The following is a 17306-nucleotide window of genomic DNA, read 5'->3' as shown; positions in this document are numbered from 1 at the left end:
CTCATCCTGTGTATATTTAAATTAGAGTATGCAAACAAAACTCCAAACAAATAAGAAGATACCAAACCCTAATCTTTTTCCTTCAAAGCTAAAGATCTGCTGGAAGAACTGATGGAACTTCTTTTGGGTGTACAGCCCAAGTTCTCCAAGTTCTTGTGGCATACTTGACTAATCTCTCTGTTTGTGTGGATGTGTTTGAGCACAGCTGCAGTTGAGTTGGGATGCAAATTTTCTGTTCTTAATCTAGAACTACCCATAGTAAGAATTGATAATTTAAAAATTGTCTAGGTTAGGGAATGCTGTCCTGCCAAACAGCTTGGAAAAAAAATGAAATATAGATAGGTAACTCTGATTTGTATCAGAAAATTTCAAGAAAGGTTCCCTGAACTCTCAATTGTACCAGATTGAAAAGCTTCTCCCAGTCAGTTCTGCATTTCTTCCTCTTGACTTAGTTGACAGAGATCAGTGGAGATCATTCTTCTGTTTTGTCAAGTGAAGTGCTGGTACTGGAAGTACTGGAATTCACAGCAAGATATCTGGCTTTTGTGAAGCATTTTATTGCAGCTTTTGAACAGACATTCCTGAGCAGGCTGTGGTTTGAAGATAAGAATGTTAATTCCCAGGTTCTTCCCATCCTGGCTCCAGTGGTGAGCTGAGAAGTGGTGTCTGAAGGCATGTGAGGTCTTTGCAAGGTCAGGCCCTCAGTGAGGTGCTCTTCTGTGCTCGAGTGCTCTTGCTGTGCTGTGCTGTGTGTTTTGGCAGAAAGCTGCAAAAACCTGGGCCTGAAGGTTACTTTCTGTTGAAAAATAGTAGAAATTTGATTTATAAATTTTAAAACAAATTATAGTGGTTGGAAAACATGTGAATTAGAGTCGGTTTCTCTCTGATGGTAGCTAGCTGTCAGGTCTAGGTAAAGGTGATGATTTGACATGCATTTTAAGTGAATGATACTAGAAAAGGACTCAGTTCTTGTTTAGAAACTCAGTTTTTAATTGAAATGAGTGATCTGCCAAAAGAGAGTTCTGTTTGCCTCTGGTGCTAAAACTAATTTGGTGGATTACTGGCTGTAAGTGATATATGGTTGCTTTTAGTTTTTTCCTGGTTTTTATTAATAGTTTCTGTAATTCAGACATAGTTGTAGTTCTTTTCCAGTCCATAATTTGAAGTCAGAAAACGAGAAGTAGGAGAAGTGCTAAAGTTATCAGAGGACAACTCCTGTGTTCAAATGAAGGAGGTGGAAAGGAAGGGGGATGCTCCTTCTACCCCAGTTTGTTGAGCTAATCTGTTACTTTTTCCACTAGTTAAAATGAAAGTTGTTCAAACACCAGAAGTCCCAGTCTTCTCCCGTGGTGAACTGTTTGCTTTAGAAATGAGGTTATTGCATCTGGTGTAATTGATTCCTGCAACACACAATGCTCAAAGATAACTCCCAGGGAGATTCAGCTTACCCAGGGCAGGTGCTTTGATCTGCAGGACAACGATGTGTTAACAACACACAAAATGTATTCTGGCAATTCACATGGCGTAATTGAATCTAAACACTGAAGATCATCTCTTTGATCTGAGTTACACAAGGTTTTTAGTTTTTTTTCATTGTCCTATTTTGAAGGATTTCTCTGATTTTTTTCCCTTAAGTTTTGGATCTCTTGTGTCAGTATAATACAATTAGTGTACATCTCCTGGTAGATTGCAGCTATTTCTGGGTTGAAGGATGTATAGATGTTTAAAAAATGTACAGGAACAAATTCAGAAGATAAAATGGAAATCTACACTATATTTGAAATTACATATTTAAAATACTAATCGGACTTAACATTACCTACAGATACATAGAGGCAGATGAAAGTTACTAATCTGCACTTGATGAAATAAGAAAGCATAAATCTTACCCAGAAAAAATGATCAGGTGTGAATTGTTTTTGTGCTCTGCTAGAAGTACATCATGAAAAGAACCTGGCTGAAAATTGTAGCTATTTAATATCTGAAAGTTTTGGGTAGTGATCTTAAATGTATGACTCACTAGCAAAAATTTGTCTCCTTGTATTTTCAGTGTTGTTCCATTTACTAATCTCTTCACAGTGGGATGTGAGCTGTCATCTGACTCTGATAACAGTGCTTAGGAAAAATAGAAAAGCTTGTACATACACAGTACAAAGAGAGTTATCCAGTAGTTAGCTTGCTGCTGAGAAACTTTTGCTTTCTGGATTGCTAGTTTTATATCCTTTAGTTTGAGAGCAAGGTTAGTAATTTTTGCTCTCTTTTTAAGATCTCAACTCTAAGTCTACCTCTTCCTCCAAAAAAGTTGATTGGAAATATGGAGCGTGAATTCATTGCTGAAAGACAGAAGGGCCTCCAGGTCTACCTGGATGTAATTACCACCCATCACATACTGTCCAACTGTGAACTGGTAAAGAAATTCTTGGACCCAAACAGCTATTCTGTAAATTACACTGGTAAGTGCAAAATGCAAAACTGTGCTTCACTTTGACTTCAGTGTGTGCTGTGTATCTTGTGTGAATGCTGGCCAGGATCTACACTGAATCATAATCTTCAAAATTATCCTACTGTGCATGTGATTATTTATGATAAGGCTTCTCTAGCTCTGTGCATGGATCCTGCTGGGATTGTCAAATATAAATATTTGAGTTATTTCACAGAGGGGTGAAGAGGGTCAAGATCTGTATGTGCAGAACCTGGAGGAGGGGGTTGGTGAGAGTGACATCTACTTTTCATAATTCATAATAAATGCAAAGAGATGCTTTTGGGAGATAATTTTTCTGTCAGAGTGTAAGGTGGAGATAAGTTTGTTAGCTTAGTGTTTTGTTAAAACTGCCCATTATCTGAACACTGAATCTTTCAAGAATTGTGGTTATCTTGTCCAGCTCCTGCCCTTGCTTTGAGGTCCGAGCTAATTTAGAACTAATTGTTTGAGCTAGGTTGAGTACTTTTTCAAGGCTAGACTAAGCCAGATACCCTCTTCCCACAGATACTGGAAAGTCACTGCATTCCTTAAAATGATATCCCAGTGATCAGTTTCTTCATTACTAACTGTTTCTTCTTTGAATTTGTCTTACTTCAGCTTCAGTCATTGGATATCAATAAATATTTGTCTTACAGATTGAAAAAACTTCCTCTTAGTGATGAAACCCACTCCACAAATTTAGTTCATAGGCAAACCAACTCTTTGTAAAATGCAAAGCTTGTTTTCTTAGAAGCAGAGCCTACTGAAGCAGGAACTCACTGTTTCCTTTTCACTTGTCTATTTTCTCTCTCTTTGTGTAACATTATTGGGTCTTCAGCTTCAAAGTGCAAAGAACATTTCCCAATATGATAAGCTGTGCAGGCGTTGTAAATTATTAGTGACTCTTTAAGGATGCAGTTTGTCTGGCTAATGCTGAGCAAGCAGTTTAAATTCTCAAGGAGGCGTTGTGATTTCTGTGTTAATTTTGAGCACTTTCATCAAGATTGTTTTTCTGCAAGTTGCTGGGAAGCTGGTGACACACATCATTGCCTATGGTCTTTAGAAACACCATCAGTTTTTCATTTCCTAAACACTGGAGCAGAGAGATGATATTTATTACACTTTTTTTTCTAGCATATTTCTAAAGGAAGAAGATACCATGCAGAGAGATCATCACATCCTTACCTTTTTGCTGTGTTTCTATGCCATGATTCCCTTGGCATGATTCCCTTTCTCCCCCCCACTTCTCATTGAGATTTCCCCTCAAGTCACTTCATGAATAAACCAGTTGTGTTCCCAGCTGTGGGAGAATTCACCAACCAGATGGGTGTCCTCCCCCTTGGCCCCCAAAATGTATGGAGGCTCATGATAGCTGGCCAAATACCTCTGCCTGCACAGAAAAGGGCACAATAACCTTTAGTGAAACACAACTAATGAGTTTACATAAACTATGCTTAGCAACATAGATGGATGTCAAAGAGATAAAAGCACTTTTACAGATGCAGCAGGAACATTTGATGTTCTAATGTTGTGTACACCTAGTGTGGGAAATCTGAGCTGCGATTTAGACTTGGAAATGTAGATCCAGTACAGACAGAATGGAGATTGGGAAGCCAAGTTTTCCAAGCACTGCTTTCTCTGTTTTCTCTCTGGATTTGAGTTATCAGGTTAAAAATGCAAATGCCCTCTGTGTTTTTATCTGATTTCCTTTCAAATTGATTTTGCTGACTTTTAGTCTAAATTCCTGAACGCTTCCTTCTGGCATTGGACCTTACTTCATAGATGGATAATTACATTACATAGTGAGTTAAAAACATTAAATTTTTTTCTTCTTTTTCTCCCTCTCTGTCTTCTTTTTTTCTTTCCAGAAATTGCCTTACAGCATGTTTCAATGTTCTTCCGATCAGAGCCAAAGTGGGAAGTAGTTGAACCATTAAAAGATATAGGTAAGAAGGGATGTGTGCATGAAAACTTCTCTGATTGTTTCCCCAACTGTGAGAGGTTCCAATGCTGTCTTTGCTTACAGACCTTGTCCTGCCTGTAAGCTGTGTGATATTTAGCTGTCTTTAGTTAAAGCCCCTGCTGACTTTTTTCTTCACTTTTTTTTTAGGTTGGCGAATACGTAAGAAATATTTCCTAATGAAAATTAAGAATCAACCAAAGGAACGGCTAGTGTTAAGCTGGGTATCTATGCTTTAATTTCATACTTAAGTCTTTCTCAATTTCACTCAAAGTTTGATTTTTGGCTATCATGTGTGAGTGATGGGGAGAGAGATTGAAGAGCTCAGGCTTTGATGGAGCCCTTAGGTAGATGTGTGGTGTGGAATTTCCTGTATTTCTTTCCTCTGGTGGCAAATCCAGTTTGGAAGTTTCTGTGCCTGGTCACTTGTTTCCAAACCTGCACCTCAGGATTCTTTACTTGTCATGATGTGGCTGTTGGTCATAATATAAATGTGCTCACTAAAAATAATGAGATGAACTTTTTAAAGTCATGGGTTTTCCTACTCAGATCTTTAGTTGTACTGACAAACTAATAGGTGAGGAGGGCATGAATTACTCCCTTAATGGGAGCTGCTCTTGCTCCTGTGCTGAAATGTGTTGCCCTGTTGGTTCTATGAGCACAGCTGTTTGTGACACTTCACTGGAGCATGGAGGTCACCAAAGCCTGGAGGCTTTAGTGGGAGGAGGGAAGTTTTTCTTGCTGCAGAGGAAGGAGGTGCCTTATCAGTTCCTAATGTACACAGTCCCCCAGTTTAGGGTTGGCAAAGTTCATTCAGTGGTAGTAATGCATGTCAGGTCTGTGGGAGGAAAGAGGCAGTAATACTTATTTATGGTCAGGATGTTTGTATGGCCTTACTCAGCCTCCTCAGGTTTCATTTTGTATGTGTAATTTTCTTGCTTGCTCTTCAAAATATGCCTTCAAACATGTGTCCTGATTTGCCAGGGTAGAACATTGATCACATTTTCTGTATGGAATGCAACGTATATTATGATGCCATTCTTTTCCTGTTTACTTCCAGGCTGATCTTGGCCCTGATAAATACTTGTCTGACAGAGACTTACAGTATGCTGTGAAACTTCTTTCTTCCTGTTCTGTGAGTACTGAAGATTTTTAAATTGTGCTAGCATGAAGGTGTGTGTCAAGAACTGATCTTGGAAAAGCACATGTAGCCTAGTTGGCATAGTTTGTAATTTTAGAGTTGCTTTCATTAAAGGTTTGCAAACCTTTTAATTACATTTCTCATATACTATGAGGTAACCTGTTCTCAGCACAAGTAATAATCCTGCAGGATTATTACAGGAGATTCAGTGTTGTGGTTGATTTGATTTCTTTCTTCTTGTGCAGTACTGTGAGATCATGAGCTTTTATTTAATCTCCTCAACACCTTCAGGCTGTTAGGATAGTGCTGTGAGGTGTAATTGCCAACCTGTGAGCTGGGATATTCTCAGGCAGCAGTGGATGAGGCAGTGGAACAAGTATCATTATTTTTTCAGTTCTTTGGACTCAAGGTGGGAGCATCTTAGTAGAGCTGCAGTGCAGGGTCTACAATTTAAGCTCCTGTGAAATGCCACATTATAAATCCAGCAGACATCTCTGCCTGAAAAACTGGCATTTGACTACAAAAGGAGTCTCTGGAGTCTCTTTTAAGGATGTTAAGCATGTGAAAGACTGGCTGATTTTTTTTTTTGTTGTTTTTAATTTATATGTTAATTGAATAATGTCTTTGTGAAGTTTTCTTTGCATTTACTCCAGGTTAAGACTGAATAACTTGAGTTATTCCATGCCACTGACAGAATCCAATTTACTACTTTAAATATACAATTCAGACTGATCTTTTCTTATGAATTGAACACAAATGATTTTAAAAAAATCCATCATCTAAAATTTACCTTCAGTTTCTTCTTTTGGTAGCATCCCTATATTTACAAAATCACTTTTGCCACTGCCAACGAATCTTCAGCGCTGGTTATTAGACCATTCAGTGAAAAAGGGACACTAAAGGACCTTATTTATAAGGTAACATCTTCCCCCTACCCCCAAGTCAAATGGCACAACTTATGCTGGAATGACCATACATGTTTTTTATAAAAGTGTTTTCCATCAATTGCTAAGCAAGCTAAGACAAGTAATAACTTTTTTGGGCATGGTACTTGATTTGTGTGTTTCTTTTAAAGGCAAAGCCAAAAGACCCATTCCTGAAGAAGTATTGCAATCCTAAAAAAATTCAAGGTCTTGAACTTCAGCAAATAAAAACATATGGAAGGCAAATATTAGAGGTAATTTGTTTTTCTTTATTTACCCATTTTTTTAATTTATTATTTTGGTGGCCAACTGGTCTAACTACAGAAAGTGGATGAATTTCTGAGTACACAAGCTTTATATCAGCAGCAGACTTCAAGGCTAAATGTAAATTGAGATCTGCTGAGTTGAATTTAGATATATTTGTGTGAGACCATTTATGACCCCCCCCAAGAAATGCAGTTGATATTCATGGAGCTTAAATGGGAGAGAAGTGATAATACAGTCTGCTCCTTGTGTAAAAAGGGAAAGAAGTAACTCATAGCCTGCAGAACATGTACCATAAATTCATGGTTGTTAGTGTGTTTTTAATTTTTTTTTCACTCAAACCATCATATTCAGTAGAATTTTAAATTTTAGTTTCCAGATCTCTTTGGGAGGTGTCCATAAGCCTGCTTTGAGGATCAGCATCAAATATTTGTTTTGTGAAAAGTGTTACCAGTGAAATGGGAAGGAATAGTCAGCCAAAGAGGATGTAGATAGAAGATCAAGTTGAGTGAGCATTCCAAATGGGGGCCTTATTTATTATGTATTTAGTATTGGAGCATTTAAGTTGATGATTTTACAATCTTGTGATCATCAGAGCATCTTGTGATAGTCTTCTCTATTCCATTTTTTTCAGGTATTAAAATTCCTCCATGAGAAAGGATTTCCTTATGGCCATCTTCACTCTGCCAATGTGATGCTGGATGGGGATACCTGCAAGTTACTGGATCTAGAAAATTCCTTGTTGGGACTCCCATCGTTTTATCGATCGTACTTTTCCCAGTTTCGGAAAATTAATGTAAGGCTCAGACAAGGAATTCATCTGACTCTTATGCGAATCTTTGTTCTCAACCTTTGTTTGTGGAGAACTGACTAGAATGAAAAGTCCTCTCTCAAGCCCCCTTTTTTTTTAATCTGAGCTTTGCTCCATCAAATTGCTTTTCTGCTTCCCCCAAATCCCTGTCTGGCTGCACAGCAGCTCTGTTGCAGCACACTGGAGTGAGGCTGAGGCCAAAGGTGAGCAGGTAGAGGGGGAGTGCAGGTGAGTGTTTTTATGACAACAGTGCCAGCACAAATAGAGGTAAAGTGCAATTGTTTTAAGATCTCTTTTCACCCGGGTTTGTATTTCATAGGAATTTGCATATTGTCTACTACAGTTTCACTTCTGTGTCTGTACAGTGAGCACAGCTACTTACTTAGCTTAGCTGGGAGCAGTAATCGGCCTTATCTTTGGTGGGGACTGTGAAAATTGATCAGATGCTTGCAGATTCTAGCTATCCAAATAGAAAAGGTTATTTTTATTTGTTTGAGGGGTGTCTGTTTGACTGCAGGCTTGCAAAGCAAAATATTTATCTAACTGCAAAGATATGAAAACAGATTTGCCCTGTTGCAGCAACATCATTCCCTGCCTTTAGGCTCTCATTGTAATAAATTCTGTGCAGCATCACGAGAGAGCTGCTTGCTGACCTTGCTAAACAAGTTCTACTGTGTTGTCAAAGAAATGATCACAAGTTCATGGTTAGTCCAAATCTGTTAGTGCCATCAAAGCCTCTCACAGTAAGAGGAACCTCTTCTGTTTAAACATGATTCAGAAATCTTGGAAATATGCTGTCTGGGAGCTCAGCATGTATGTACAGCTTACACAAACCTAAGGAGGAGCAAAAGAGACTCTCCTGGGTTTGTTTGGTATGCATTTTTTCCCATCTTTTTATATACTTCCCCGTAAAGTGACAGCTGGTTGTTTTATGAATCTCATTCTTTGCTGTTTGACTTAGCCAGGAAAGTGTGCTTGGTTGGGACTTCTGTTGGTGTGTAGATCTCTAAAGTGCTTTGTGAAGAGTTTACTGCTTCACACCTTTTTACAGAACATGGCTACACTGCTCTCCCATTTGTACCATCTTGTACAGAAAGGCAGCAGAGGCTGCTGTAGCTTGTGGCATGAAGATTTCATCTGAGCTACAGTTATGCAGGGAAATGGTTGTGGTTAGGAGCTGCCTTACTGGTTCCTCTTTTCTGTCTTCACATGCCAGATCACTGGGTTAACCAGTTGTGAAAAACTAACGAGTTGTGGTTTTATTTTTTTGCTCTCCCACAGACTTTAGAGGGTGTTGATGTTCATTGCTTTGGACACTTACTGTATGAAATGACCTATGGAAGACCTCCAGACACCATTCCAGTGGAGAGCTTCCCTCCTGCTCCATCAGTGTTTGTTGGTTAGTATGCAGTGCAGAACATCTCAGTCACAGCTGCCTGGGTGCACTCTTAGACTTCACCTAAGCTGAAGGGCTGTGAAATAGCAGCCTGAGGTCTTTGCACCCTGTGCCCAGAAAGAATTAGCAATTTGGTCAAATAGAAAATGTGTTCTTCGTCAAATATATCTAGTGCATGAGTAAAACATTTTTAGCTGAGTGACAAAGCAATGTTTAGCAAGTAATGAGATGCCTGGGTTCCCTTGCCTCATGTCTAACATTCTTGAAAAGCTTCTATGTGTAATAGTAATGCTATAATAAAAACCACGTGCCACAGAGCTTCATCACTGCTTGCTTGATGCAATACTTAGGGGAGCATAAAAAGCGGTGCCAAACATCCATTCTAAATCATTTGCTGTCCTGCTGTGCAAAAATGTGTTCATTCTTGTTCTTTCTTTGGCAGTGTCAGTGTTGGAGTCCATTCTGACTTGTGAAGCTCTGAAGAATGGGATGCCAACTGTCTCACGGCTCTTACAGATGCCGTAAGTCCTGCTCGACTTGTTTTATACTCATAGAAATGTTTTAAATTATTTCAGGAGGAAGAAACTTTCTGCTCTTGTTCCCCTTTAGAAAGGTTTGCTCCTTCTTCTGAGGGATGTATCCCAAGTGAAGCTTGATAGACTTTACAGAACCCATCCCTTGTTAATATGTGTGTTTAACATTTCTTTGTCCCTCGGTGTGTTGGAGCTGTTACTTATGCACTTTATTTAGCATGGTTTGAATTAATCCAGCCATTAAAGTAATGCAAGCATGATTGAGATCATGTACAGATTGATTTAAATTATTTAGAATAAGGAGTCTTTTTGCAGGTTGCCTTCAGACCTACTTCAGAAGGTTCTGCTCTCAGTTCACTTAGGACTGGTGAAATACGTCTCTTGCTTTGCTCAGCAGTGACATTTAGAGCTGCTCTGGGTCTGAAATGTAGAATGGATTTCTCTCTGGTTTCTTGCAGGGCTGGCTTGGGGATTCTCTGAAGCATAGACAGAATAAATTTCCTTACAGGCTCCCTTTCAGTTATGCAGTGCAGGGGGGCAAGGCCAGGATGCAGAAAGGGAGCACTGTCATTGTGCCACTGAGTGGCACCACCCCAGCCTGCAGTGCCACCCTGCCTGCACTTAGGGCACAGCATTCCAGGGAAATTGCTGTCCCCACGCTGGGACATGGCACCAGCATGCTCAGCATGGAGCCACAGTTCTGGTGGGAGGTTCTTTTGTTATTTCTCAGTGTGAGATGCTGTAGCTGGGGCAGATTGTCCATACCTGAATCTGGGTCTGCTCTCACAGCACAGATTGCAGTGCATTTGGAGCCTGCTCTGAGGTTCAGATTCCTTGCTTGGGAAGAGTCACTGCAGCCTTCAATTCCTTCTTCTCCTCCCCTCCTCTGCTTTTTATGGTGTGAGGTAGAGAGAACAATGCAAGCAGGGTAGAAATACTGTAGGAAAACTCTGTGAATACAGAAATATTCAGGTGTTTAAAGATGTTGAATAAACAATCTATGCCCAGCTGCATTTGACATGGAAGATGTTATACTACATTCCCTTCATACCAATACTCTTTACAAAAGTCTTCTACATAGATATGCAATGCAATTAATGTAATTTAAAGTAATTAATATAATTGAAATATATGTTTATTATAACCATAAGAACATGTAATCTGAAAGGGTCAGAAAGTCCTGTAAACAAGGATGAACTTTCATGGATTTTTGAAGTACTTTAAAATTTGCTTTGTTTCTAAATTTTTCATTCTCCTGAATTAACTTGATTCTAGATGTGAATTCATTTTCTCTACCATAAGCCTGTGATAATTTTCCATAGTGAACAGCAACTCAGAAATATTTATTTTGGAGCCAGGATTGAGGTCTCTCTGTGACAATTTTCTAGTATGTTCTCCAGGACAGAGTATCTTGAAATGGGCTAACCAGTTTATTTTCAGACTACCATTGCCCTCTAGTGTCTTTGTTTTGGATGGAAAAGGATTAATCATTTATTGTGTTTCTGCTGATACCATAGAGGGGAGAGAAAATATTGCAATATTTGCTTTAATTGCCTTTTGTAGAGGACAGGCAAGAATTCAGATATTTCAAATGTTAAGTTCACTTGATCTTTCACATGTTCCTTGTTAATTCTAAGACAAGGGTTCTGCTAAGAGAAGTTTTTTTAACAAGAGCTATGATTTTGTTTTGGTGAAATTTAAAATAAAGTCCATGGAATTTTTTTTTAAAATAAAAAAATCTATAATCTTTTGAGGAAAAGGTATTCTCTTTTGGGGAGAACCTTTCTCTGCCTTTGATAGCTGTATCTGTTCTATCCACTTTCAAAACAGCTCACACAAGCCAGTTTTCTCAGCCATAAGTAGTGGCTAGATTCTGAGGGTTGGGTGCTGCTAATCTTACAGCAGTGCTTAGAAAATGAGAAGCAGTACCTAGAAATCTGTGGCCAAGGGTTGAGGACAGAGAAGCAAAAGGAGAAAGAGGGGTTTAAGTGAACAGTACCAATAGAATTCTTGTTCTGGCTTTGCCTGTCTCTTGGGAATAATATTCCTCTTTTTTTTTTTTTTTAATCAACTTACAGATTATTCAGTGATGTCCTGCTAACAAACTCTGAGAAACCACAGTTCAAGGTAGAGTTGAACACTGATTTGCTGATGTTTGTGGAAGTGCCAGGATGTGGGTAGCTACATATTAATTGACAGAAGGAGTTGCGGAGATCTGGTTTGATTTGCCTCTGGCTGCTGCCATCAGCGTTTGGATTCCTTTGCCACCCTATGAGAACATTGTGCCACCCCTTGGATGTGACCCAGGGGTGTTTGGGGGCAGCTGCTGAGCTGGAGCCCATTTGTGGGGCTGGTGGTGCTGCTCTGTCTGAGCAGAGGCTCTGGGCCCTGCAGGTCCCTTGCAGTGAGAGGAGATGCCATGTCACAGCAGCACCTCTGGGAGCCAGTTCTGCTGCCTGAGACCTTCAGCACCTTGCTGCCAGCTCCAGCACTCAGGGGCCCCTTCTGGTCCCACTGAGAGCTGCCCCAGGGGCTTCTCCTGGAGGATTTGTGCCCTGTGTCTTGTGTTGTCAGCCTCCGAGAATTTTGGGGGTGTGACTGCAGTCTCAAAGTAGTTATCTGTCCTTGCTTTTAGAGTATCACTGCCAGGGTTTGGTGTTTTCTTTGTCCCTGCTGATCTGTCGGTAGATTTGGAGTAGAAAAACATTCATCTAGTCTTCTTTTCTGCTTCACTAAAGGAGTAGTGTCATATCTTGGGGCTTTAGATGAGAAATGTCATCACATGAATGGTGAATTTTGATTTTGAAGTTGTGCTTTCCTTTATCACATTTTGTGCTATAATTTTGTTCCCCATTCTGTACTAGATTCCTACTAAGCTAAAAGAAGCATTGAAAATCTCCAAGGAATGCATAGAAAAGCGATTAACAGAGGAACAGAAATTGGTAATGTCTACATTTCTTCATTTCCTACAGACATTTAATTTCCCCTTATCACTTTTACATGCAGAAAGTGAGTTTCGCTCAAAAGTGATTTTGAATAATAAAGATTTTCACCAGCAGATTTGCTTTCCCAAAAGTGCAATATCAGGAGTTGTATAACAGCTGTTGACTGTATGGCATTTCATTATTTTAAGAGTTGCAGTTTCACAGGTAGTGGCTCCCAAGTTAGAGGATCATTTTAACTTCAGTACAAGTCTCCATCCTCTACCAGAAACAGTAAAGGAAAAACTAGAAATGAGAAAGGGAATCCAAACATTCACAAAGTGACTACAATGTGTTTTCTTGTAGCTCAAACATTGTTTTCAAACATTTGAGATCTTACTATAGTCTTTTTCTGTTTTTTCTTTAATTTTGCAGATTCACCAGCACAGAAGGCTGACAAGAGCTCAATCTCATCATGGCTCTGAAGAGGAAAAAAAGAAAAGGAAGATCTTGGCACGAAAAGTAAGCAATCTTTAAATAGGTTTCTCCCACAGAAAAAGATGTGTTTGTTTTTGTAATGTTTACCATGCACAGGTTTAGCCATATGTACATGACTCTACTCCTTCCTGTGTTTTTCTGCACTACTTCCTGGTTGTTTTCACTTCTTTAACTAAGGAATAGATTTACTAAAATGTTTAAATTACAGTGGTAGCTGACTTGCATATGGTGCAGCCTGTTTGAGGCTGCTGAACAACCCAGTCCTGGTCAGCAGCCCAGACCCAGAGGAGCTGCTCTGCCCTGTCCCACTCCTGGGCAGGGGTTGGAGCCTGCAGCACTGTCTGTTCCTCCTCTTTCCTGGGAGGGGTCTGTGTGCCAGTTTCCTTCCTTTCCCTTATGGTCAGAGGGCACTGCAGCTCCCTGGGGCCTGCCTGGAGATGTTTGAGCTCAGAGCAGCCTTGCAGCTCCTGTGACCACATCAGTGTGTGCTGGCTATGGGGAGGGGATGCTGAGCATTGAAAGGCATTGTGTGATATAATGGGTGGCCTTTACAGATCTGTGTGTCAGTTCAGTCCTTACCTTTCATAGAAAGTGATTATTCATTCCTATCTTCCATTTCCTCTGCTCCCTTTTAAAGAAGTCAAAACGTTCTGCCAATGAAAGTGGGGAAGAACACTCAGCCAAATACAGCAACTCAAATAACTCAGGTAACTACAGAGAGGGGAATTTGCTCCTACACAGCTGTGTCAGTTTTTCTGTTATTCCTGTCATCTTCTGTCTGAAAGATTTGGGATTACCAACACTTTACAAAGTCTGGTACCACTGTTTTGGGTATTTAATAATAAGTAAATGGAGGGCTTAAAAATATTGTTGATGTTATATTTTCAGTTGCCAAATTTAAAGTAATGTCTCTTCTGTGCCCCATTCCTCAAAAAAAGATCAGTCTCTTCATTCTGTTTGGTATTTGAGTTGAATAACAACAACATCCATTACTTGGGCCATCAAATAATGCAGTCTTCAGGGAGACTCTCTGGTGATCTGTGTTACATAGCAAGGTGTTAAGATGAATGAGAAAATTATGTGCTAAATTGCTGCTTCAGTGCCAAATTTCAAAACAACAGAGCCTTTGACAAATTTTCATTTAGTTAAAAGGTGTGGTTGGTACTATGGATCAAACACATCACCGGAGTTGATTTGCTTGGCTAAAATGTGTCCAAAAGCAGCTTGTTGTGGAGTACAGCACTGACTGAAAATCCTCTCTTAGGGGAGATGGGGTGCCACCCATGCATTGGCACAGCTCTTAGGGTGAACAGAATTTGTGTGCTGTACCCAACAGCCTAAGCAGCAGAAATGTTTCCCACTGAGAAATGCTGGGTGCCTTTCCTATGCCTTTGGGGCTTCTCTCATACTCTGCACTGTAGAGCCACTGTTGCTATGAGTGGGTGCATTTCTCAAGATGTGGAAGCAGGACTGGATTTTCAGTCAATAAACTTGGTCTGCTCCCAGCACTCTGCCTTGTCTGTGTTGAGCTGCCATGCCACAGCTGTAGTTACCTGACTGTTGTTTTATTCAGCAGGCTCTGGGGCCAGTTCTCCTTTAACATCTCCATCATCCCCCACTCCGCCCTCCACAGCAGGTATGTTCAACAATCATTACAGTTTTTATCTTTTTTATGTTGTTTTTTACTCCCCTCTGCCCTCAGTGGTGGTGTTATTCCCAAGGATGATCAGATGATGGTTTTCAAGGATGGAACATGGAGATGTCAGTTACCTTGTGGCAGCCTGAGTGTGGGCTTGTGCTCTCTTTTGAGGGTCACAGAGAACCTTTTTGTAACTATAACCTTTCTGAGATACACATGATATGATTTACCCAGGGTGGACCTGCTTGCTTTGAAGTCTGTGTTACTCCAGGCCTACCCACATTGCAAATTTCCAGGCATTTTCTGGGCCTCATGTTGCAGTATGCATTTGTTCTGGTGTTAATGGTCTGCTGACTCTGAAATACTGCTCGTTCATCCCTTGTTTCTTTGTTCTTTTTGTTCCTGTACTGCTGTGATTTATTTTCAGGAATTTTAGGTGTGACAAATTCAGTGACTTAAGCTTCATAAATCTCCTCAGTTCTGCTACACTCCATTGATAACCCAGTAGAGTTTGTAGAAACAAATCTAGAAACAAGACTAATTTGGGTTAAAAATAGTATCTTTATTATTTTCGGACAGTTCTGTTTTTCAGTTTGCTGGGTGGCTGTGCAGAGAGTTTTGCTAATGTTTAAGACAGGGGTGGGAAGTGGTGAAGAATCTGCTTGAGTGGGGAATAGAAATGCTCTGAAAGTTGAATTACAAATCTGAATATTGAGCGGTAGTGCGTATTCTTCAGTCTGAATGACTGGAAGAGGAGCACTGGCCAATACTAAAAACCAAAGATGTTAACAGAATGCATTTCCAGAGGGGAAGTCATCATTTTTTATGGTGACTCCTGCCATAGGATTTCTAGTTCCAGGAACTTTCCCCACAGCACAACTCATTAACCAAAGCAATGCAATCAAATTTGTCTTTGCTGTGGATAATCTTTCAAAGGACACTGCAGTGTGTGTGATGTAATTCTAATCAGTCATGCTGAAACTCAAATTAGTAATTTCTCCTTCAAGTTGAGGGCATGGGGAATGTGTATTGTAGGAACTAACTTCTCCCAGTCAGCCTAAGCAAGATAATGACTGTTACTGTGTTGCACAGTAACACTGCTATTGCACTGACTGTGATCTGGAGAATTTGCCAGTTCTGCCAGGGCTTCCATAAGGAAGTAGCTGAAATGTGGCTCCAAAATGGACAGATGTGTAGAAAGCATTTTTCCCCTATGAAACTACTCTTTAGTTATGTTCTGACTCAGACTTGCTGGAACTTGGTTGAAAGCTTTCTCAAATTTTAAGCATGGGATGCAGGTTTATGTGCAGATATGGGTCAAAATAGCTCAGGTTTGTGCTCAAAACTTGTCTCAATTCAGAGCATATTGTCACAGTGTGTTTGTTGGTCATCTTGTGCCAGTGTGCTCCTGGTGACTTGTGGGGGTCCCCCCTGTGTGACAAGGTGCTGGTGGCCCTGCCTGTCCTCACACTGGGGCTTGCTTTAGTGAGCTGATGGCTGGGTGCTGTTTATGAGGTGTAAAGCCAAGTGTCACATTTTCAGGAATGCTTTTGTGAGTAGAGTTCGTAGAAGAAATTTCAGATATTAATTCTGAGAGAATAACAACAACTAGATTTTTTTTCACCAGCAGTGTTGGAGTTTTAGCTGTTCTAGGCAAGTCTGCTTTTACTGCCTTGAGGAAAGACACTCTGGTCCCATGGTAGGACTTTGTTTGTGACAAGTGATGCATCTGCAGCTTGCATTTCTCTCTTCTGATTTCCTTGTATTACTAAGGATATTTACCTCTGTACCAAAACTGCTCGTGGGTGTCAGTGTGGTGAGATGATTCTCAAAAAGGCATTGAGGCTTTCAGTCTGTCTGTCTGTCTGGCTTGGAATGGCTGTGTTGGAACTGGGGCCTCTCAGAGCATCCTGCTGATACAATACCATGACAGAACTAAGGCTGATGAGGAAAAAGTGCCCTCAAGAGAAGCTTTGCTCCCATCCTGGCCTGTAACTGTTCATGCAGAGTGTGCTGTGTGAAGAGAGAGACACTGATCAAAGGGGAAGGGCTCCAGGCTGGCCTGCCCTGGGGAAGGAGCCTCCTGCAGGGGGTTTCTCATGTGTTGAGAGGTTCTTTGTCTCTGAACAAAGGCATTGAGAGGCTTGGCTTGCAGCAGAGAGCTTGGGAGAGTGGATGGAAACCAGAGTGAGGAATAAAACCATGGCTGGCTTCTGCTGTGTGGTGGCAGCTGCAGGACTGAGAGCATGAGGGGGAAGGTGCCTCTGGAGGTGTTGGCTCTCATGGGCTGTTCTCACTGGTGAGAATGTTTTGGGCTGGTGGTGCTGCAGGTTCTTGGCTAAAGAGCATTTGAAATACATAGTTAGATCATGCAAGTGACTCTAATATAACATCCTGTGTTTCTGACATTCTCCTGGTGTGGTTCTTTTTTTTTTCCCCCAATTCTTTGCTCCTGCTGTGAAAATCTGTTCATTTTCTTTGTGGCTGTGAGCAGTGGCTAGGATCAGAAGGGCTGCAGAACAGTGTGGTATGGGTTATTTAAAATTTCACTGAATATTTTCTAAATCAAATAAGCCCATAAGATACAGCAAGATCTCTTTCAACAGAGACAAATTTGGAGGGGGTCACTTTTGCTTCTCTGGATTTACCTGCAGGAATAGTGAAAGAATTGTACTTAACAATCTTTTTCTGTGCCAGTTGTTCTGAATCCTTCAGTATGACATGTGTTTCATTGGCACCCTTATGGTGCATCTTTCCTG

At 40.5% G+C, this 17306-nt stretch overlaps 1 protein-coding gene across 7 annotated transcripts in view; it reads left to right on the top strand.

Annotated features, from left to right (window-relative positions):
* Positions 1 to 17306, top strand: part of PXK (PX domain containing serine/threonine kinase like) — a 32139-nt gene that overhangs the window by 10835 nt on the left and 3998 nt on the right. For 5 of the 7 annotated variants that reach the window (XM_054280950.1, XM_054280952.1, XM_054280953.1 and 2 more), the window contains exons 4-17: positions 2267 to 2453; positions 4330 to 4407; positions 4572 to 4645; positions 5482 to 5556; positions 6375 to 6479; positions 6638 to 6739; positions 7384 to 7545; positions 8842 to 8959; positions 9399 to 9477; positions 11568 to 11616; positions 12354 to 12431; positions 12846 to 12932; positions 13546 to 13615; positions 14482 to 14544. In XM_054280950.1, coding sequence (XP_054136925.1) covers positions 2267 to 2453; positions 4330 to 4407; positions 4572 to 4645; positions 5482 to 5556; positions 6375 to 6479; positions 6638 to 6739; positions 7384 to 7545; positions 8842 to 8959; positions 9399 to 9477; positions 11568 to 11616; positions 12354 to 12431; positions 12846 to 12932; positions 13546 to 13615; positions 14482 to 14544 — 1327 coding nt within the window. The remainder of the gene's footprint in view (positions 1 to 2266; positions 2454 to 4329; positions 4408 to 4571; positions 4646 to 5481; positions 5557 to 6374; positions 6480 to 6637; positions 6740 to 7383; positions 7546 to 8841; positions 8960 to 9398; positions 9478 to 11567; positions 11617 to 12353; positions 12432 to 12845; positions 12933 to 13545; positions 13616 to 14481; positions 14545 to 17306) is intronic. The other 2 variants (XM_054280951.1, XM_054280954.1) reach the window with 1 other exon arrangement.

This window comes from Melozone crissalis, unplaced genomic scaffold (assembly GCF_028551555.1).
Source record: "Melozone crissalis strain CALT ecotype California unplaced genomic scaffold, PUWL_Pcris_2 ptg000029l_1, whole genome shotgun sequence".
Classification (NCBI taxonomy): domain Eukaryota; kingdom Metazoa; phylum Chordata; class Aves; order Passeriformes; family Passerellidae; genus Melozone; species Melozone crissalis.
This window is presented reverse-complemented; position numbering and strand designations above follow the sequence as displayed.